The 22426-nt window shown below is 38.4% G+C and overlaps 1 protein-coding gene across 8 annotated transcripts in view; it reads left to right on the top strand.

Annotated features, from left to right (window-relative positions):
• Nucleotides 1–21678, top strand: part of TMTC1 (transmembrane O-mannosyltransferase targeting cadherins 1) — a 256132-nt gene extending 234454 nt beyond the window's left edge. For 6 of the 8 annotated variants that reach the window (XM_067008963.1, XM_067008960.1, XM_059080111.2 and 3 more), the window contains 6 exons: nt 1138–1273; nt 1882–2026; nt 2974–3111; nt 4693–4815; nt 11143–11220; nt 15930–20593. In XM_067008963.1, coding sequence (XP_066865064.1) covers nt 1138–1273; nt 1882–2026; nt 2974–3111; nt 4693–4815; nt 11143–11220; nt 15930–16070 — 761 coding nt within the window. In that variant the 3' untranslated portion in view covers nt 16071–20593. Of the gene's footprint in view, nt 1–1137; nt 1274–1881; nt 2027–2973; nt 3112–4692; nt 4816–11142; nt 11221–15929 lie in introns of all 8 variants that reach the window. The other 2 variants (XM_067008959.1, XM_067008961.1) reach the window with 2 other exon arrangements.
• The last annotated feature ends 748 nt before the right edge of the window (nt 21679–22426 follow it).

Below are 22426 nucleotides of genomic sequence, written 5' to 3'. Positions count from 1 at the left end.
TCACTAGGAAGCTTCTTTGGGGAACCTTATCATACTAGAGAGACTTGATGGTAGTTCTGACCTTTACCCTCACTTCCCCTGGGATTTTTGTCAAGTTTCTTAATGTTTTTGTACTTTAGAGCCTGTATCTGTAAAGTGATAATATTTTTTTTTAATATCTTTTAAATCCCAAGAGACAACTAAGTGCTATCAAAAGGCAGCTAGATAGGATCAAAATACCTGCAAAAATCATGAGATCATTTAATTAGTGTTTTAAAATATACAATGCATTGCACAAATGCAAGGTGGTATTATTTTTATTTTTAAAGTCCCATTCAATAAATACCCTCTAAACAAAGATGTATGATTTCAAAAGAGATTTTCAAAATACAGCAGATACCTGCTTATTTAAAGCAGTGCCTCAATCACTAGGTTGTGGTATAGTAATTGGGACAGACCCTCAAAAATTGCTTCAGGGCAGGTTTCTCTCTATAATAGCCCATTCCACTTTTTGTATAACGCAAAGCAACAATATCTTACATAAATACCAATCATTGGTAATCTCAAAACATCATATTAACTAAGGCAATGGCCAGAAACCAGTTTGACTAAAATAATACATTTAATAAAAGAAACAGGTTTTAGTTTTTACTGCTTTTTTATTATTTATTTCTTTAGAAGTGAAAATAAATAGTGAAATGGTCCAAAGTTAGGCAGTGGCAAGGAGAAGCCAAAATGTGAGCTAATTTACAAACGGAATAATTGGTGGTTTGGCTCTAGGAAAAAAGATCATCAGAAGAGGAATTAAAGAGGTCATGTGTTTAGGGACTTGGCTGGTGGCACGGTGCTTAAGAATCTGCCTGCCAATGCAGGGGGCATGGGTTCGATCCCTGACCCGGGAAGATCCCACATGCTATGGAGTGACTAAGTCCACGCACCACAATGACTGAGCCTGAGCTCTAGAGCTCGTGAGCCACAACTACTGAGCCCGCGCTCCGCAACCAGAAGCCACCGCAATGCGAAGCCCGTGCACCGCAACCAGGGAAAGCCCGCGTGCAACAACAAAGTCCCAAAGCAGCCAAAAAAAAAAAAAAAGTCCGTGTGTTTTATAATGAAGGCATGTTCTGCTCTTACCAACCTACCACCTGTTGATTACAGGCTCTGCAGAGACGGCAGTGGCCCATTACCAACAGGCCATCAGACTCAGCCCAAGCCATCATGTGGCCATGGTGAACCTGGGGAGACTCTACAGGTCACTGGGAGACAACAGCGCGGCTGAAGAATGGTACAAACGGTAAAGTTCCTGTTTTTCACTTTGTAAGTCACCCTAAGACCTCTGCAACTGGCCATCACATTCTTAGTTATTTGGAACAGATGCTCTCAGAATACTAGCAAATTTTGCCAATGCAGGCAACACAGATTCTCCTCTCCAAAGAGACCAGTACAATAAATGGTACTTTGGAGATAAATGCTATGCCAGTTAATGACTTTTTTTGCCTGCTGGTTAAAGCATAGCGCTAAACCAAGGTTAGAATTGAATTCCCGTTTTAGTTAGTCCACTGTTTTCTGCTGAAGCTAAGGACTACAACCCAAACCACAAATAGAAATTTCGAAAACGGATCTAGATGAAAAACCGTGCATACAGCAAAACAAGTCTATCGCCATAAATGGAAAAGATCCTTGGGGCTCAGTTTACGAATTGGTGGGTCACTAGAGACATATGAGTATAGTCAGAGGCTGGCACCGTGATTTTTTTTTTTAACATTCTTCTTGATATAAAAACAAAGACCACGTGGGAGCAGAGTCTTCAAAACCGTGTACAGCAGTCCCCAAATCTAAGTTTCAACCTTTGGAAGTGTACCTGTTAGAAGAAAACTGTCCATTTGTTTTCTCAAAATTCAGCGCCTTGCAGGTGGCACGCAAAACTGAGATATTATCACCGTTGGGAGCTCTGTATTACAACACTGGCAGATATGAAGAGGCTTTGCAGATTTACCGGGAAGCTGTGTCCCTTCAGCCTTCCCAAAGGGAGCTCCGCCTGGCACTGGTGAGTAGATGGACGAAAGAAAGAAAATGGAGTAGGAAATAGACTCCTGGCATGCGGTACAGGGAGCTGTAGTCAGTATGCCTCAAAACGGGAACTAGAGCTAGAACACTATACTATATCCACTTAATGAATATTCATATAACCAATGTTAGAGCCATTCACCAAACACACGGACCCTAAAAACACTGTTAAGTTTTTGTTTTGAAATAATTTCAAACTAACAAAAATTTGCAAGAATTTTAAATAGCTCCCATATACTCTTTCACCCAGATTGATGAATTTTTAGCACTTTGATGCATTTGTTTACCATCCTCTCATGTATGTATGTATGTATGTGTATATGTACCCATGTGTATGTGCATATTTAGGTATGTGTATGTGCATGTACATACCATTAATACATGATACTTTGTCTTGAGCCATCTGAAAACTAGAGATCTCATACCCTTTATTTCTAAATACTTCAGCAAATAGTTCCTAAGAACAAGGACGTTCTCTAACCTAACCACAGTACAACTGTCAAATTCAGGAAAATTAATATCAACAATATTTTTTATTTCAATTTTTGGATCATTACTCTTCCTTTTCCTTAGATTTTCAGTAAAACAAACTTGTTATCTTGTTATAAGCACAGTGTTCTGTTGAAACCATAGGAAAAAAATTTCTCTTTGACACAGTCAACTTTTTAAAAAAGGCCCAAGTCACTGAATGGCTTTGATGTTCCTGCCATTCATACACAAATGCATGCACATGCCTAAATAGTCTTCTGTTGTTTGTTTCTTTAAAGCCTGTAAACTGTGGTAAGTCAGCCTTCTCTGTGAGTCACAAAGAGATTCTGAGCGCTTTTGTGGGAAGTGTTTCCTGAATGCTTTAGTTGATAAAGAGTGCTTTATTTGATAAGGTGATAGCCAAGTGCCTTCTAAGCCAAAGTCACTGTGGTTTTGCAGGCTCAAGTTTTGGCCGTGATGGGTCAGACAAAAGAAGCTGAAAAGATGACCAATCACATTGTGTCAGAGGAGCCCGGGTGCCTTGAATGCTATCGCCTGTTGTCTGCCATCCACAGCAAGCAGGACCAGCACGACAAGGTAGAGAGGACACTGTTTAGAGTTGTTTGGGTTCACAGGTAGAAAATGGGGTGCATCTGAACGACCCTCCAGCCTGCACGCTCACAAGGCTGAGAAGTCTTGAACATCGTCAGTTGGCATAGGGTATCTTCTGGGCACTTTTCAGATACCTACTTGATTCCTAAGATGTCCCCTCGAGACGCTATTTTCTTGGTTCATCCTTGGTCTGAAGATTTTATGTGGTATTATCTCAGTTTGTTGTCAGCTAACTCGATAATGATAAACACTAACATTTGTATGCTTTATCATTTTCCATGTTCCCTCAAAGATATTTTACAGACTCTTTATAACAAGCCTTTAAGGCAGGTCAGTGGCCCTGTGTTGCAGCTGTACTGTTTATCTCTGTTTTAAAAGTCACATGACCAGTCAATACATGAACTGATTCAACAAAATATTTATTGAACGCCTGCTATATGCCAGACACCGTGGTGTGTAGTAGGAATAAAGTGGTATGAGAAAAAAAAACAAAACATTGCCCTTGTCCTTGTGGAGTTTACAGTCGAAGAGGAGACAGAGGTGGAGCAAGTAATCACAAAACCAGTGTGGAATTATAGCTGTGCCCAGGGATGTCGTGAAGAGCAGCATGGTCCCTAATGAGCATATAATCAAGGGACCCGAGTGGTCTGGGTGGTTAGGTTCCCTGCAGAGTGATGTGAAGTTGAGGGCTGAGTGATGAATAGGCATTATTAAGCAAAAAGGGGCTAGAAAAAGCACATGCAAAGGCCCTGTGTCAACGGTAAATGGCCTGTCTGAGGAATGGGCATGAGAGAGCAAGGCACCTGTGAGATGCAGCCACTGAGGTTGCTGGGGACTCAACCCCCAGGCTTGGGACCAGGGCAAGGGTTTTGTTCCTTATCTTGGAAGAAGCTTTGGGGTCTTAAGGAAAAGAGCAACATACCAGATTTGTGCTTTGAAGGGCTCTCTGGCTGCAGGGGGTGGGCCAACGGGTGCTGGGGGCAGAGTGTGCACCAGGGCCCTAAAAGGAGGCTGTTGGAGTAGTCCAGATGGACACATGGCCAGGGCAACGCAACTGACCTCAGATCTTGTTTTCTTTCAGTGGGATCACACAGCCTTCCTGAAAAGCGATCAGGGACATTTCATTGTCACTAAAGTAAATAGGAAACCTGGAGTATAGGGAAATTTTTTTGTCAGGGCTACTATATTCCTTGATGAGAACATCAGAGAAAATGAAAAATGTGTTCTGATTGTCACTCACCACACTAGCTAATACATAGGAAACAAAAAGTATAGATGTTGGGCTTCCCTGGTGGCGCAGTGGTTGAGAGTCTGCCTGCCGATGCAGGGGACACGGGTTCGTGCCCCGGTCCGGGAAGATCCCACTGCCGTGGAGCGGCTGGTCCTTGAGCCATGGCCGCCGAGCCTGCATGTCTGGAGCCTGTGCTCCGCAACGGGAGAGGCCACAACAGTGAGAGGCCCGCATACCACAAAAAGGAAAAAAAAGAAAGTATAGATGTTATCGTTTAAGTTAGTTTTTCTTTATCTAACTTACATTTATTGTGTCTTAATTTCTAAACTGTACAGGCACTTGATGCTATAGACAAGGCTCTGAAGCTGAAACCAAAGGACCCAAAAGTTGTATCTGAACTTTTCTTCACAAAAGGAAATCAACTAAGAGAGCAGAACCTTCTTGACAAAGCTTTTGAGGTATAAAGACTTAATAAAATTGTCATTAAATTCATGGATTAAAATTAATACTCCCTCAAGCTTTAATGAAGCATATACATTAAAAGCTAAGATCATTGCCATGTTTTGTGGAGTGAATTTTCTGATTAATTGACATAATAAGTTTAATTTTTGGTAATTGAGCCTCTGGTTTTTGACTATTAGGAGTTCCACAATACATCTACATTATTTTCTGAATTAACACCTTGAACCTGATGTTTAAAGCATTCTGCGTTTTGCCCTGAAACCAGCTTCCCTCTCTCTCTCTCCTCTCCTCGTTCGCTATTTTTCTCTCTGTTTGCCTTCAGTAACCCTCTATTTCAGCTGGACTAGTGCCTGAAGAGCGTTGGTGTTCCACACATCCTGTAACATTGTGCCCACACCACCCCAAACCCCTGCAGATTCCCACTCATCTACCAACACAGGCCTGTGTCCTCCTTCAGGAAGCCCTCCAGACCATCCTTTCTCCCTGTGACCTTGTTTCCTCTGAACTCCTAAAACACTACCTCTACCAATCATTTGAAAGTGTCTTGTCTTTTTTATACAGAAGGTTCTTATTAGTCATCAATTTTATACACATCAGTGTATACATGTCAATCCCAATCACCCAATTCATCACAGCACCACTCCCAGCCCCCTGCTGCTTTCCCCCCTTGGTGTCCATACGTTTGCTCTCGACATCTGTGTCTCAATTTCTTCCCTGCAAACCGGTTCATCTGTACCATTTTTCTAGGTTCCACATATATGCGTTAATATACGATATTTGTTTTTCTCTTTCTGCCTTCCTTCACTCTGTATGACAGTCTCTAGATCCATCCATGACTCAACAAATGACCCAATTTCGTTCCCTTTTATGGCTGAGTAATATTCCATTGTATGTATGTACCACATCTCCTTTATCCATTCAAAAGTCGATGGGCATTTAAGTTGCTTCCATGACCTGGCTATTGTAAGTAGTGCTGCAGTGAACATTGGCGTGCATGTGTCTTTTTGAATTATGGTTTTCTCTGGGTATTTGCCCAGTAGTGGGATTGCCGGATCATATGGTAGTTATATTTTTAGTTTTTTAAGGAACCTCCGTACTGTTCTCCGTAGTGGCTGTATCAATTTACATTCCCACCAACAGTGCAAGAGGGTTCCCTTTTCTCCACATTCTCTCCAGCATTTGTTCTTTGTACATTTTCTAATGATGGCCATTCTGACTGGTGTGAGGTGATACCTCATTGCAGTTTTGATTTACATTTCTCTAATAATAAGTGATGTAGAGCAGCTTTTCATGTGCTTCTTGGCCATCTGTATGTCTTCTTTGAAGAAATGTCTATTTAGATCTTCTGCCCATTTTTGGATTGGGTTGTTTGTTTGTTTAATGTTGAGCTGCATGAGCTGTTTATATATGTTGGCGATTAATCCTTTGTCCGTTGATTTGCTTGCAAATATTTTCTCCCGTTCTGAGGGCTGTCTTTTCGTCTTGTTTATGGTTTCTTTGCTGTGCGAAAGCTTTGAAGTTTCATTAGGTCCCATTTGTTTATTTTTGTTTTTATTTCCATTACTCTAGGAGGTGGATCAAAAAAAGATCTTGCTGTGATTTATGTCAAAGAGTGTTCTTCCTATGTTTTCCTCTAAGAGTTTTATAGTGTCCGGTCTTTTAGGTCTCTAATCCATTTTGAGTTTAATTTTGTGTATGGTGTTAGGGAGTGTTCTAATTTCCTTCTTTTACGTGTAGCTGTCCAGTTTTCCCAGCACCACTTATTGAAGAGACTGTCTTTTCTCCATTGTATATCCTTGCCTCCTCTGTCATAGATTAGTTGACCATAGGTGCGTGGGTTTATCTCTAGGCTTTCTCTCTTGTTCCATTGATCTATGTTTCTGTTTTTGTGCCAGTACCATATTGTCTTCATTACTTTAACTTTGTAGTATAGTCTGAAGTCACAGACTCTGATTCCTCCAGCTGTTTTTTTTCCCCTCAAGACTGCTTTGGCTATTTGGGATCTTTTGTGTCTCCATACAAATTTTAAGATTTGTTGTCTAGTTCCATAAAAAATGCCATTGGTAATATGATAGGGATTGCATTGAATCTGTAAATTATTTGGGTAGTAGAGTCATTTTCACAATATTGATTCTTCCAATCCAAGAACATGGTATATCTCTCCATCTGTTGGTATCATCTTTAATTTCTTTCATCAGTGTCTTATAGTTTTCTGCATACAGGTCTTTTGTCTCCCTAGGTAGGTTTATTCCTAGGTATTTAATTCTTTTTGTTGCAATGGTAAATGTGGGAGTGTTTCCTTAATTTCACTTTCAGATTTTTCATCATTAGTGTATAGGAATGCAAGAGATTTCTGTGCATTAATTTTGTATCCTGCAACTTTACCAGATTCATTGATGAGCTCTAGTAGTTTTCTGGTGGCATCTTTAGGATTCTCTATGTATAGTATCATGTCATCTGCAAACAGTGACAGTTTTACTTCTTCTTTTCCAGTTTGTATTCCTTTTATTTCTTTTTCTTCTCTGACTGCTGTGACTAGGACTTCCAAAATTATGTTGAATAATAGTGGTGAGTGTGGACATCCTTGTCTTGTTCCTGCTGTTAGAGGAAATGCTTTCAGTTTTTCACCATTGAGAATGATGTTTGCTGTGAGTTTGTCATATATGGCCTTTATTATGTTGAGGTAGGTTCCCTCTATGCCCACTTTCTGGAGAGTTTTTATCATAAATGGGTGTTGAATTTTGTCAAAAGCTTTTTCTTCATCTATTGAGATGGTCATATGATTTTTATTCTTCAGTTTGTTAATATGGTATATCACATTGATTGGTTTGCATATATTGAAGAATCTTTGAATCCCTGGGATAAATCCCACTTGATCATGGTATATGATCCTTTTAATGTGTTGTTGGATTATGTTTGCTAGTATTTTGTTGAGGATTTTCGTATCTATGTTCATCAGTGATATTGGTCAGCAATTTTCTTTTTTTGTAGTATCTTTGTCTGGTTTTGGTATCAGGGTGATGGTGGCCTCATAGAATGAGTTTGGGAGTTTTCCTTCCTCTGTAATTTTTTGGAAGAGTTTGAGAAGGATGGGTGTTAGCTCTTCTCTAAATGTTTGATAGAATTCGCCTGTGAAGCCATCTGGTCCTGGACTTTTGTTTGTTGGAAGATTTTTAATCACAGTTTCAATTTCATTACTTGTGATTGGTCTGTTCATATTTCTATTTCTTCCTGGTTCAGTCTTGGAAGGTTATATCTTTCTAAGAATTTGTCCTTTTCTTCCAGATTGTCCATTTTTTTGGCATAGAGTTGCTTGTAGCAATCTCTTAGGATGCTTTGTATTTATGCTGTGTCTGTTGTAACTTCTCCTTTTTTCATTTCTAATTTTATTGATTTGAGTGCTCTACCTCTTTTTCTTGATGAGTCTGGCTAATGGTTTATCAATTTTGTTTATCTTCTCGAAGAACTAGCTTTTAGTTTTGATCTTTGCTATTGTTTTCTTTGTTTCTATTTCATTTATTTCTGCTCTGATCTTTATGATTTCTTTCCTTCTGCTAACTTTAGGTTTTGTTTGTTCTTTCTCTAGTTCCTTTAGGTGTAAGATTAGATTGTTTATTTGAGATTTTTCTTGTTTCTTGAGGTAGGCTTGTATAGCTATAAACTTCCCTCTTAGAACTGCTTTTGCTGAATCCCATAGGTTGTGTTTTCATTGTCATTTGTCTCTAGGTATTTCTTGATTTCCTCTTTGATTTCTTCAGCGATCTCTTGGTTATTTAGTAACATATTGTTTAGCCTCCATGTGTTTGTGTTTTTTACATTTTTCTCCCTGTAATTCATTTCTAATCTCATAGCGTTGTAGTCAGAAATGATGCTTGATATGATTTCAAGTTTCTTAAATATCCTGAGGCTTGATTTGTGACCCAAGACGTGATCTATCCTGGAGAATGTTCCATGCGCATTTGAGAAGAAAGTGTAATCTGCTGTTTTGGGATGGAATGTCCTATAAATATCAATTAAATCTATCTGGTCTATTGTGTCATTTAAAGCTTCTGTTTCCTTATTTATTTTCATTTTGGATGATCTGTCCATTGGTGTAAGTGAGGTGTTAAAGTCCCCCACTATGATTGTGCTACTGTCGATTTCCTCTTTTAGAGCTGTTAGCAGTTGCCTTATGTATTGAGGTGCTCCTATGTTGGGTGCATATATATTTATAATTGTTATATCTTCTTCTTGGATTGATCCCTTGATCATTATGTAGTGTCCTTCCTTATCTCTTGTAACAGTCTTTATTTTAAAGTGTCTTTTATCTGATATGAGTATTGCTACTCCAGCTTTCTTTTGATTTCCATTTGCATGGAGTATCTTTTTCCATCCCCTCACTTTCAGTCTGTATGTGTCCCTAGGTCTGAAGTGGGTCTCTTTTAGACAGCATATAGATGGGTCTTGTTTTTGTATCCATTCAGTCAGCCTGTGTCTTTTTGCTGGAGCATTTAATCCATTCACGTTTAAGGTAATTATTGATATGTATGTTCCTATGACCATTTTCTTAATTGTTTTGGGTTTGTTTTTGTAGGTCCTTTTCTTCTCTTGTGTTTCCCACTTAGAGAAGTTCCTTTAGCATTTGTTGTAGAGCTGGTTTGGTGGTGCTGAATTCTCTTAGCTTTTGCTTGTCTGTAAAGCTTTTGATTTCTCCATCGAATCTGAATGAGATCCTTGCCAGGTAGAGTAATCTTGGTTGTAGGTTCTTCCCTTTCATGACTTTAAATATATCGTGCCACTCCCTTCTGGCTTGTAGAGTTTCTGCTGAGAAATCAGCTGTTAACCTTTTGGGAGTTCCCTTGTTTGTTATTTGTCATTTTTTCCCCTTGCTGCTTTCAATAATTTTTCTTTGTCTTTAATTTTTGTCAATTTGATTACTATGTGTCTCGGCGTTTTTCTCCTTGGGTTTATCCTGTATGGGACTCTCTGCATTTCCTGGACTTGGGTGGCTATTTCCTTTCCCATGTTAGGGAAGTTTTCGACTATAATCTCTTCAAATATTTTCTCGGGTCCTTTCTCTCTCTCTTCTCCTTCTGGGACCCCTATAATGCGAATGTTGTTGTGTTTAATGTTGTCCCAGAAGTCTCTTAGGCTGTCATCATTTCTTTTCATTCTTTTTTCTTTATTCTGTTCCGCAGCAGTGAATTCCACCATTCTATCTTCCAGGTCACTTATCTGTTCTTCTGCCTCAGTTATTCTGCTATTGATTCCTTCTAGGGTATTTTTTATTTCAGTTATTATATTGTTCGTCTCTGTTTGTTTGTTCTTTAATTCTTCTAGTTCTTTGTTAAACATTTCTTGCATCTTCTCGATCTTTGCCTCCATTCTTTGTCCGAGGTCCTGGATCATCTTCACTATGATTATTCTGAATTCTTTTTCTGGAAGGTTGCATATCTCCACTTCATTTAGTTTTCTTTTGGGGTTTTATCTTGTTCCTTCATCTGGTACATAGCCCTCTGCCTTTTCATCTTGTCTTTCTTTCTGTGAATGTGGTTTTTGTTCCACAGGCTGCAGGATTGTAGTTCTACTTGCTTCAGCTGAGCCTTTAGTTTTATTTAAGGTGACCACTCTTAAAATCATGACTCAGTGGTGAGCATGCCCTTTGATGCAAAACAACAGGCAAAATATTAAAAATATACCTCACGGCTATGATATTTAATGGGATACATGTTATTCAGACCAAAAAAGAGTATTTGAGAAGTAAGTAACTCTCTTCAAACATTTGAAGATCTTTTGTAAGGCAGAAGAAAAAGAAGGGCTTTCTAATGATTAAAACTATCCCCTGGTAAAATATATGTCCTTAAAGAGATACTGAACACCAGTCTCTGCAAGAATTTAAGCATGGGCTGAATAATCAGATCAGATTTTGTGAGAGATATAAGCTGTTTCAGAAACTACTCTAAGATTCTGTGATTATAAAAAAATGTTTCTTACAAACTCCATTTATAGTGAAAAAGGCCAAAGAGCACCATTTTCTTGCAGATGGAGGCCAGTGGGAAATGATGCACTATGATAGAAATCACCTGGACTCTTGGCAGGCACCTTCAGCCTTTTTAAGTCCAGAGGTTAGCTCTGCAAGGAAATTACACATTTCAGTTTCCTCCACTTTAGAATCATCAACTTTGAAAAATAACAGAAATAAAGGGGACACCTGTGAACTAGAAGTGATTGTTCATTTTATTAACCATTTAGATTTCCACATATGAAGAAAATGGTTTCCACAATCTGTAGTGTTAAAGATGGGTTCTTGTTTCCCAGCCTTAAGATATTTCTTATGTATTTAGAGCTATAAAGTGGCCGTGGAATTAAATCCAGATCAAGCACAGGCCTGGATGAACATGGGTGGAATCCAGCACATCAAGGTAAGAAAATAATTCACTTCTATGTGAACCAGGTTTTCCCTTTGTATTTTCTCTTTCTTCTCTTTTAAAAGATTGAGAAACTATTGTTAATTTCCTCTTTGAATTATTTGAATACTGAAAACATAGGTGTTCAAAAATGTAATTAGACAGTTTTATGTTCACTTTGTATTATCTCAATATTGAATATCATGAAGCCATTTAAAAAATAAATACATAAATTAGATTTCATGACTTTATCATAAAGAAAATCATATGTACTTAAGTATCATCACAGAGCAGATAAAATCTGCTATATGAAGTAAAATTCTTTTGGTGCTACGCTAATGTAGCTTATTTTCCTGTGGCTTAACTCATTGTCAAGATAAAGTATTACTATTTCCTATACTTAATGTATCTTTTATTCCCTAACCTACTGAAAAACAAGGCTGTTTGTTTATTTGTTCTCAAAAGAAAAAGCTACCTTTGAATGAATAATTGAAAATTACCCTTGGGAGGACTATTGTCTATAATGAAATCAAAGATTCACTGGCATTCATTCATTCATCCAATTCATTTGACAAGCATTTATAGAGAATATCCTATGTTCCAGGTACTCGTCTAGGTACCAGCAATACAGCAATTAACACATAAGACAAAAATTTCTATCGTCATGGAGCTAACATTCCAGTTAGGGGAAAATAGGCAATAAGTAAATAAACACATACATACATTCATACATACATACATAGAATATATCAGATGGTGATAAGTGCTATGGAGAATAAAACAATGGAAGAAGATAGGGAGTGCTGGGGATAAGACCTGAAATTTTAAACTGAGGTGATTAGGGAAGGCCTCAGTTAAAAAGTGATATCTGAGTAGAGATCTGAAGGGAGCAAGCCACTAGGCAAAATAGGGAAAGTGCATGTGCAGAGGTCCTGAGGTGTGAGTGTGCCAGTGTATTTGAAGACTAGGGAGAAGGCAAGTGAGAGGAAATGATAGAAGCTGGGTCAGAGAGGTCACAGGGCCAGATGATGCAGGGCCTTGAAAGGAATTGTAAAGTCTTCAGCTTTCACACCAAACAAGTTGGGGTCCTTGGAGGACTTTGAGCAGAGAAATGCCATGGTCTGACATGTTTTGAAAGGATCACTCTTGTTTAGCTAACTTATTTTCAGGCTTCTATCAGTCTTTATCCTGACAAAATAGCAAGATAGTGATTAGAATTTAAACAAAGGCTAAATAGGGTTTATGATTAAGTGGGAACTGGCCACTCTCAGAAACACAGTAAAATAAAAAGGTGATCCATAACTATACAGATGGGAGGGGATAATGGGATAGTTACTCTGCAACTATTAGCTTTGACCTAATAGAGGAACATAGATGGCGAATCCAGTCATGACATCTATCAGAGCCCAATAAACCAAGCTCTGATCTTAATGACATTCTAGGGTGTCCAGCAGTATCTAGTTGGGAAACATAGAATGAACTTACTTTTAAAAACAGTAACATAATAATTTTAAATATTTAAATAATATATTAAATAGTTGCACTTTCAGATAATAAACTTAATATGTTTTTAGATGGAGTGTACCTGCATTTAAAGAAATAGGTTCAATTGTTAATTAGATAAAGTACAATAAATGCACTCAAGAGTGTTCATTAAGTCTGGAAATAAAGAGAAAATAGTAGATTTATTAAACTCTTTCAGATTAACAAGTGAACCCATTGCTTTAAATTTTGAGGTGGTCCCCCTGCAAAGGTATCTGGAGATTGAGGAAGGATCTACTGAGTGTATTATTTTAAAATATAACAAACACACTGATTAAAAATTAGTTTATCTTTTTTCATCTTTGCAGCCATCATGTATTAGGTTGAACAATATAAAATTGCCATGTTTGTAATTTTAAAATGTTTAATTTTAAATGTAAATTCATAGGATGCAATCCAATACAAATATATAGACCAGGCACATGGCTTGGATGTAGTCATTTTGATGTCACCGTTAGGATGCAGGATTATCATTATGACGCCTCAAGAACAACCATTAACTTTGTGACCTTTGCATTGCCAGGAAGTGCATGCATCAAGCAGTGTTATTCCCATTCCTGGGCCCCACTGAGCCTGAGCCTGGGTGAAGCTTAGGAAGGACTGAGGGCTGTGCAAGGCTGAGAGTTGGAATAAGGCTTTGCAAGGAGATGACACAAAGAGAGAGAAGAAGAGACTTGACTCTTGCTCATACTACTTGGAAATAAAAGATGATATTTTTCATGAAGTTTTATGTAAAATGAAATGGATGGACCAAAAAAGCTACAATACATTCTTTATAATCAGAGAGTTGCGTCACCTGGGCCATATCACAAAGTACTATTTTCAATCCTGCCTTATGACATTAATGCATTTTCTAGAATGGAACTGGCCAATAGAACTTTCTGAGATGATGGAAATGTTCTATGTCTGTACTGTCCAAGGTAGTAGCCACTAGCCCCACATGGCTAATGAGCACTTGAAATGTGCCACTGAGCAACTGAATTGTTAATTAATCGTAATTAACTTACACTTAAATAGCCGCATATGACTAGTGGCTATCATTTCTAGAAATTGGATAATTCAAATTCCCTATCTAGCATCTGGAAATTGAGGACATTGAATTAAGGGCTATAACTTGTTTTAAAAATTAAGGCTTCCAGGGCTTCCCTGGTGGCACAGTGGTTGAGAATCCGCCTGCCAATGCCAGGGACACGGGTTCGAGCCCTGGTCCGGGGAGATCCCACATGCCGCGGAGCAACTAAGCCTGTGCGCCACAACTACTGAGCCTGTGCTCTAGAGCCCACGTGCTACAACTACTGAAGCCCACGCTCCTAGAGCCCATGCTCCACAATGAGAGAAGCCACTGCAATGAGAAGCCCGCGCACCGCAACGAAGGGTAGCCGCCACTGGCCGCAACTAGAGAAAGCCCACGCGCAGCAAGGAAGACCCAACACAGCCAAAAATAAACAAATAAAATAAATAAATTTATTTTTAAAAAAATAAGGCTTCCAGTTGCATCAAGAAAAGAGCAACTTGAGGGAGAAAATAACTCTATGATAGATCTTTTTGTGAAAGGACAGAGAAAGCTGGTGATCAGAGGAGATGCCTGGCACCGGGCTAAGGCCTAAATTCAGAGAAACCTCTTGGGAAACCAATTTCAAAATCAACTGCAGTAGGAACACAGTTTTGAGAGCAATCTAAGAGCCACAGATGTTCAGTTATCTGCACCTATGTGCTAAGCTTCATAAACATCAGGAGACACTCTGAAGATAAATACTTGAATTGAAAACAATAGTAATGTAGCTAAATCCAGGTTCTCATTTGTTCAGAATTCTGTTCAGCCTCTTATCAGAATCGGTGTTAATAATCAGAAATATTTTCATTTGTGCACATGCCAGCGCCTGGATTCCCAATGTACAGTTATCTGTTCTGCCATTTTTACTCTCCTTTTCACCAGTATGACAATACCATAAGAAATAGACAGTGTTTACTCATTTACACACACATAGTCATTTAATAATAACAACAATGACAGCATCGGATTGAGTGCTCATTATGTGTCAGGCAGGGTCTGAGGTCTTGACACTTGTTCATTCACTTGGGAGGTAGTTAAGCATTCAACAAATATAGGTCGCTCTTGCTACATAGTACTTTCACTCCAAGAGGTACTACTTTAAATTGTGGTGGAAATTTAGAGAGTAAGTAGTTTTCATCCACATGGAGCTGTAACTGAGAATAAAGCAGAGCAGATGCTTGTTTTTTTGGAATGGAGAGATCTCTACCGATCTTGGTTCTGACACTTAGCACGCAGTTCTGAAAGGGGGTGGACCGTACGGAAGGAATACATTTAGTGGCAGAAAAGAGGCTGGAAAAAAGTGAGTAATTCTGACTAGTTTGTCAGGGACCTTCTGGGACCAGGCACGCATGGTCGCCAGTTAGGGAAGCACTGAGCAAACCAGATGGGGGCCAACAGAGGGGTCTTTAGCAGGTCCAGAGTGACATACCTTCCCCCCACCCCGCCTTTAGAGTATCCAGCAGACATATACTGTCACACACCTTGAGTATGGGATAAATTTGACTCCATATTAGTTATTATCAGTTCTTTTTATTTTATCAAAACTTAGATTTGTATTAAAGCCTGTATGAGGCAAAAGTTGCTTTTATGTTTTAAGGTGAAGATTAAAATACTTCCTACCACTAAATAGCTGTAGTGGACTCCTGAACTATGTACTTTTTAATCATTACTCTTGAAATTTCAAAAACATCTCCCTCTCTCTCTCTTTCACACGCACACATACACACACACACATACACCTCTCCCCCAACCCAACCCTCTTTCTGTCCCCCTCCCTCTCAATATGAATTTCCAGTGCCTTGGCTCCACTTGAGTACAAAGGAATAGTGCTAACCCTATGAGAATGCTATGAAATTATAGCTTCATACCCTGTATTAGTAGAATTGGGAATCTGTTTTCCTGCCATTTAACCTTGTCCTTCACATTCTCCATCTGGTCTGGTACTTAAAACAAATGGATTCTCCAAGGCACCAACAGATAAGGATAAAATTACACATGCAGACAGGGTCTCCTTATGAGGATGTTAATGTTAAAATGGACGAGCAGATCTGTTTTTTAGTTTCCCCATCCTTCGAGCTAGTGTTCTGATGGATCAGAATATAATTATTCTCTTTCTTTTTCTCAACAGGGAAACTACGTGTCTGCAAGAGCTTATTATGAGAGAGCCTTACAACTGGTTCCAGACAGCAAACTGCTGCAGGAAAATCTTGCCAAACTGGATCGTCTAGAAAAAAGATTACAAGAAGTTCGAGAAAAGGATCAAATGTAGCAGCATTTGACCACGTCTCCAAGGGACAGTACTGGTGCCTTTGGAAGAGGAAGAACTGACAGACGGAAGCCTTGCTTTCACATCAGTTGGGGCACAACCGATGAAGTTTTCCTCTTACTCGAGTTCAGGGTGGCACATTTTGGGACACCTGCTGGTAACGCTGTGCTGGGGACTTACATTTCCATGAAAGAAGACAAAAAGGGCAAGCAAGGGCTAGAAGGCCCGAAGGAAGGAAAACAGCAACTACACATTTTACAGATTTTTGTCTGCTTTAATTCCAGATTTCCTTTCATACATTTGTCTGCTTTTCCAACCTGGAAATCTAATTCCATTTCTTAGTGTAGATATTTGTGTCTCAGAAATAGAGGCTTGAAATGCTATGAATGCATGGCATCTCTTCTTTATGAGAGGAGATATTTCAGAGAGGATAAATCCTCTGGGATAAACCATATGAGAAATTCTACCAAGAGGTAGCTCATTTAATTCTCCAGAACCAGAAATGAGTGTCTAACAGTTTTTGTAAAACCTTCTGGAATATATGGGGAAAGGGGCTATTGTAAGATAAAGCTAAGTAAGGTTTGTCTAATATCCTTCTAAGGATAGTGCTAGAGCCCTGTTGAGAAGTAAATTAAATTCCACTCGATACAAGCTGTTTTCCCATTGCCTAATATGTCAAAAAGGAAGCTTCTGGAATTGTGTATGAATATTATTATTCTTAGGGAAAAATCAAGGGTCTTGCTACCCCTGACTCTTCATGGAAATGTTTTAAATTAATTTTATTACAAGTATTACTAGAGTAGTGGTTCTGCTCTAAGATTTCATAAGTGCTTTTAAAACTCATAAATGTTTCTGCCTCCAAATATATTGTTATTTTGGTGGAGAAAAAAATAGTATATTCTACATGAGAAATATTAAAGATATTAATTGAGAGAAATGTTCTACTTTATTATCTTAACATTCAGACATTCTGAGATTATTTTTTGAAAATATATTTAACCACTGAGGAATCTTTACAGTATATTACAGAAATCTTCATAGACTCTAAATAGAGGGACAGCTCTATTGCTTTGTCTTCCTAGGCTTAATGAGAATTCTGTGCTTAGAACATGAATGATAGAACCTGCAGTTCCTGGTTCTGTATTTGTAATTTTGGAGATTTCATGGAGAATGCTCAAAAAATCTAGGAAAAAAAGTCTAAATTCATAATTTTAAAATATATATTTATAGTTAAAAGATAAGGATGGCAAGGTTGAATTTACAATTTGACATTTGTCTTTTAGTGTTATTTATTTCATAACTTATAAAATATTTAATATATACACACTTTTTTCTCTGTACATAGTGGTTTTAATAGCAGTTTTCACAACTGATCATACAAAAATTATAAATCTAAATTACAAGGTAGCTAAGTTTTAACAGCCCCTGAAATAATTTGTCTTGACTATTCACTTGCTAAAGCTAAAGAAATTAGGAATCAGCCTTCAGTGTTTGGGACGTAATGTATTTTGAAATTGAAGAAATTGGAATACTGATCCTCATTTGGTTTTCATCATAAACTTAAAAAAAAAAACCCACTCTGGTCAGTGCTGTTCCTGGTGCTAAGCCAGGTGTCATACACATGCAGGAGCCTGAAGGCACACGTATGTCACATACTCAGGCCAGAGCAAGAAGTCTTCTGCTGCTTTCCAACCCCAGTATCACAGACCACTGCCTCTCTATGTTGTTATTATTATTTTCTTGTCAAGGTAAATCTAGATAAAAGGAGGAAAAACTTCTTTGGAAAGGGATGATGCCAGGAATATTTTAAATGCAAGAGATTACAGAATTTGAATTAGCAAATTTTGTTTGTGTGTATTCTGTTTGTGTATATCAGTAATGCAATAATGTATATATTACCACTCTGATCTTCTGTTTCTAATAGTCTTTTAATGTTATATATCATAAATGTATCCAAAATTTCATTTAAAATATTTTTATTCCCTCCCAAATTATACTTCTGTAGCCCGAAGGTCAAGAAATATACTACAGTATTTATTGTAAAATAACTACTCCATCCCCAAAATGAAAAACATGAAGCCCTAGCTACAAACAATATCTAGGACTTTAATTACAGCTTTTTAGTTTTAGTGTAACAAAAACTCATACTTAGAAAGTTAATGGAAAAGATAGAGCCCCAAATTTTGAAAAGCAATTACGACTTACTTGAAGGGCTGCTAAAGATAGGCGAGTACATTTGTTGGAATGATTGAAATGGCTATTACAGCCTAAAAGTTTCTGAGAGAAAATGGTCACTGGCCTTCAGGAGACTTTTCCTGCCTTCTTTTGGGTGCTTTTCTCTCTTTCTCTGTTCTCTGTCTCTCTCTTTCTCTCTCCCCGTCTCTCTCCTGCCCTCTCTCCCTCGCCCCTTCTCTCTCTCTCCCCTTCCGTCTCTCTGTCTTACTCTGTCACTCTGTCTCATTCTTTCTGCACACACTGGCATCTCTTTGAACATTAAAAGTAAGCCTGTTTATTGGACCAGATATTTCTGTCCTGAGTCAATACTTTCACTTAGATGTGACCAATGAAATACTTTTCATAGTTGAGTGGTGCCTATAAGAAGATAAATCACCTATTATTTTTCAGAGATATTAAGTGTATTTTATAACTATTTTATTTGTTCTTGTAACATGAAATAATATGTGGAATTCATCCTTATCAAAACAAAAATGGAGTGCCCTGGCTGTTCATGGAGATGCATCCAGGTTCCCTTAACCAAAGCATGCTTGGCTGTGAGTTGATAGCTCCTTTCTGAGATGGAATTGCAAAGCCACCTTCGTGGATGTGCAGTCTCTGTAAGCACAGAGAGTCCTCAGAGTCCTGCACTCAGAAGCACCTTGTGTTTGGTTGAATTCTCTGCTTGAAGTTCTCAGTAATTTTTGAATAATTCCATTTTGCACTGGGTCGTGCGTAGGAGGGCAGGTGGCTGAGGACAAGACAGGAGTCGCTTCTATCTAGCTGAACACTTGATCTAATGAGCAGAGCTTCATTGGTGACTGTTTATCCTGTGAAGCATTGGCTGTTTTGTCTCAGCTACGCTTAGAGTTCCCTGTGTACATATATTCCCCTCCTACTACCAGTCTGTCTAACCTGTCCTTCTGTCTGACCAGAACCAGTTCTCCTTGCCTTCAAATTCTCCAGTAAGTGGCAGTCCTTTCACAAGTCCTTCGACATAGGAGCCACGAGAATGGCTTTACAAGTTTATGTTAACCTTAAGAATTATTCAGGATTTTAAAACTGATTCAGATGTTTTTAACCTGTTAGCGGCATTCGTAAAACATGGTTCAGTGATGTAACGTAAGTGAACTAAACCAAAGATTTAAATACCTTGGAGGAAAAGAAATTTTAGGGAATCCTGAGATATATCTTTTAGGCCTGTTTATTTTGCAGCCCATCAAAAAACAAAGAGGATTATCAGCGCTTTGATTCCAACTCCCCTACAGTACTTCACAGCCCCCAGGGTGCGAGTCTGACGTGCCTAACACGTGGTACCTCGGTTTGGTGCAGGGTTTTGCAGTGGTTGCGCAACTGCATTTCAACAGGACTAAGTGAGAAAATCCAAACCTTTACATACAAGATTTTGTAGCGCCTCTATTAAACATTCCAGGCCTCCCAGATTGAAGAGCCGCGTTCAGCTGATAGCTGAGATCTCGCCCCTCACACACAGGTGCTCTCGGCCCTGGTGGATTTGAGGATAACCTGCGTGTGCACCTTTAGGAATCCCTGGACTCTGGCCACCCAGGTTATGATGCTAATGTGCAAGTGAGGCATTTGACCTTTATGTTTACAGAATTCTTGGTTCTCGGATGGAGAGGGGTTGCCTTGCCATTTGCACATACCAGACGAGGTGCCCAGTATATAAAACTCATATTGTTTATGACTCATAGAAGGGCCCATGACATAGAGCCGTGTTCTCTCTGCCTCCTTCTTTCTTTAGGTTACACACGTCAGCTTTTGTTAATTATTTCTTAATTGTACTCATTAGAATCAGTTTAAAAAAAAAAAACAAAACTTTTTCTCTGATTTGTGATGGATTTGCACCTTAGATCAATAAATCCATAGGATATTAGTAATAACACTCAAAGCAAATGTAGTTATAGGTGTTCTGTTTATTTTAATTTTTTTCCTGGTTTCCGAATCACATTTACTTTGATTAAATTATATGTTGGTATCTCCCAATAATAGCAAAACTTAACTATCTAAATGGCATCTTTTGGCATTTTAAAAGTACATACCTGTCAAATCTTGTATTTAGGCTGTAATTGAATAGGATGAAAACTTACAATGCCAAAAATTATGGAGAAGTATAACTGTTTATGATTATTCTTAAAGTTTTCAATGTGAAAAATATGTTGAACAGTTCTTCCAAAACTAGCACTTCCTTATTTTTGTTTTTTAGCAGTCATATAACTTAAAGAGAAGAAATAAAATAACTTCAATCAAAGCTATGGTTTACTGTCAGTAAAATAAAATGTCACAACAGAATCAATATCTATCAATTGGCTCGTATAAAAATGTTCCATTTCTAACACCAAGGATCCTTTCCATTAAAACCTTTAGGGCATATAACTTGTAAAATTAGCACCCATCACAATATGCAGTCATTATTAGTTTGTAAGTTTAGATCAGCATTTACCACAAACTGTAAAGAGGTGTCTACGTCCAGAAATCCAGGAATTTTTTCCCATTCTCAGTGGTGCACATGGTGCATATCTGTATCACTTTAGACTTTTCCAATGTGCATAATGTCTTTCTGGGGTTGTCTTGCTGGTCCATAGGAGGGGAGACCCAGTCCAAGAACCAGGAGATCTGGATTCCAGTCCTGCTCTGCCACCGAGGTGCTGCCTCACCTGGGACACGTGACCAAGTGTCTCAGTCATGTTCATTGCCCGTTAAAGGAGTGGTTAGTTCTATGGACCTATCAAGCTCTGTGAATCCCCTGAATCCAAATGGAAAGCCCTCTGCCTCTGAAGAGATAACTGATAAGTGTTGCCCTTCGTTTTAGAAATTCTTAATCATTGCAGCAAAACACATACACAACCCTAAAAGTGACTGAACTGCCCAAGTGCTTTAATATGGCAGAGGTAACTACTCTTATTTTGCAGTCTGTACACATAAAAAATAGTGATTTTTTTATGTTTCTAAGGAAAAAAGATTTTAAAAAATTTCCTCCAAAGGAACGAAAATATCTGTAGAAGCCATGGCTTGCTTTGACAATGTGGAAATCATTTGACTTGCTGTGACTCACCCATCCCTCCTTTTGTCAGAGGAAAATACATCATGTTCTTGATCAGTTGTATATAAATGTCCATTTTTGTTACTTTTGCTGTGCCAGTTAGAAATATATCTCCCATAAAGTATTTCTCCCATTTAAGTCTGATTATGTACACTTTGCCTAGATCTTTCCAAAATAAAATTTATGTAAATGTCTATTTTATATAAAATATGATGGAAATAATTATGTCTTGTTTCAATCTCTCAAGTGCTCCGTGATTAGTACCCACTGAAATCCATGTCACCAGTAGGTGCCTGCTTTAAAAATAAAAAAGAGTATCCTTCCTTTCCCCATTCATTCATTCATTCATTGCGTTGTTCTGTGTGCCTTGTGTCTGCTCTCTTTTTCATATCCCACAACCACTGTTTCAGTGCTTACCCATTCCAGATCTTCTCCCTTCATCTTACTGAGGAGATGCCTTCACCGCTTTCTTTATGGAGTAAATACAAGGTAGAAAACCCTCAATATCCTGCACTCAGTCATCTACAAACTTAACCTGCACCCAATTCTCCCTTCTCTCCTGTTGCTACAATGGAAGAAGAGGGCCCTCGGCCCTGGATAATCACATCTTGTAGAAATTCATTCCATTCTTTAATCTCTTTCTTCTTCTTCCTTAACTTCTTCCTTTTTCTGGCTCTTATCAATTCTGTTCTATTTTTAAAACACAGATACAGGTAGCCACCATCAAGATCACTTGAAAAAAATTCTTTATTCCTTTTCATCTCCGGCTGCTACTGCGTCTCTTTATGTCCTTCACAGCCAGACTATTTTGAATAAATTGTCTTCACTCATTCTTTCTACTTGGCATCCTTCACATTCTCTCTGCAACCTAGTGAAATCTGTCTCTGCAACAAATATTCAAATAAACTTGCTGTTTCTAACGTCACTAATAATCACTTTAGTGCTGATTCCTAGGTCTTGAGGGACTTGGGAGAGCGTTCGAGAGTTTAGACCAGTGGTTTAGCGGGAATGGAAAAACATATTTTAAACAAAATATTCTTTACCCCATGACTTGCTCATTGTTCATGGGTTAGTCTCCTAACAC

Source organism: Kogia breviceps, chromosome 12 (genome assembly GCF_026419965.1).
Source record: "Kogia breviceps isolate mKogBre1 chromosome 12, mKogBre1 haplotype 1, whole genome shotgun sequence".
Lineage (NCBI taxonomy): Eukaryota > Metazoa > Chordata > Mammalia > Artiodactyla > Physeteridae > Kogia > Kogia breviceps.
Note: the sequence above shows the minus strand (reverse complement) of the source record. Positions and strands in the feature narration are given on the sequence as shown.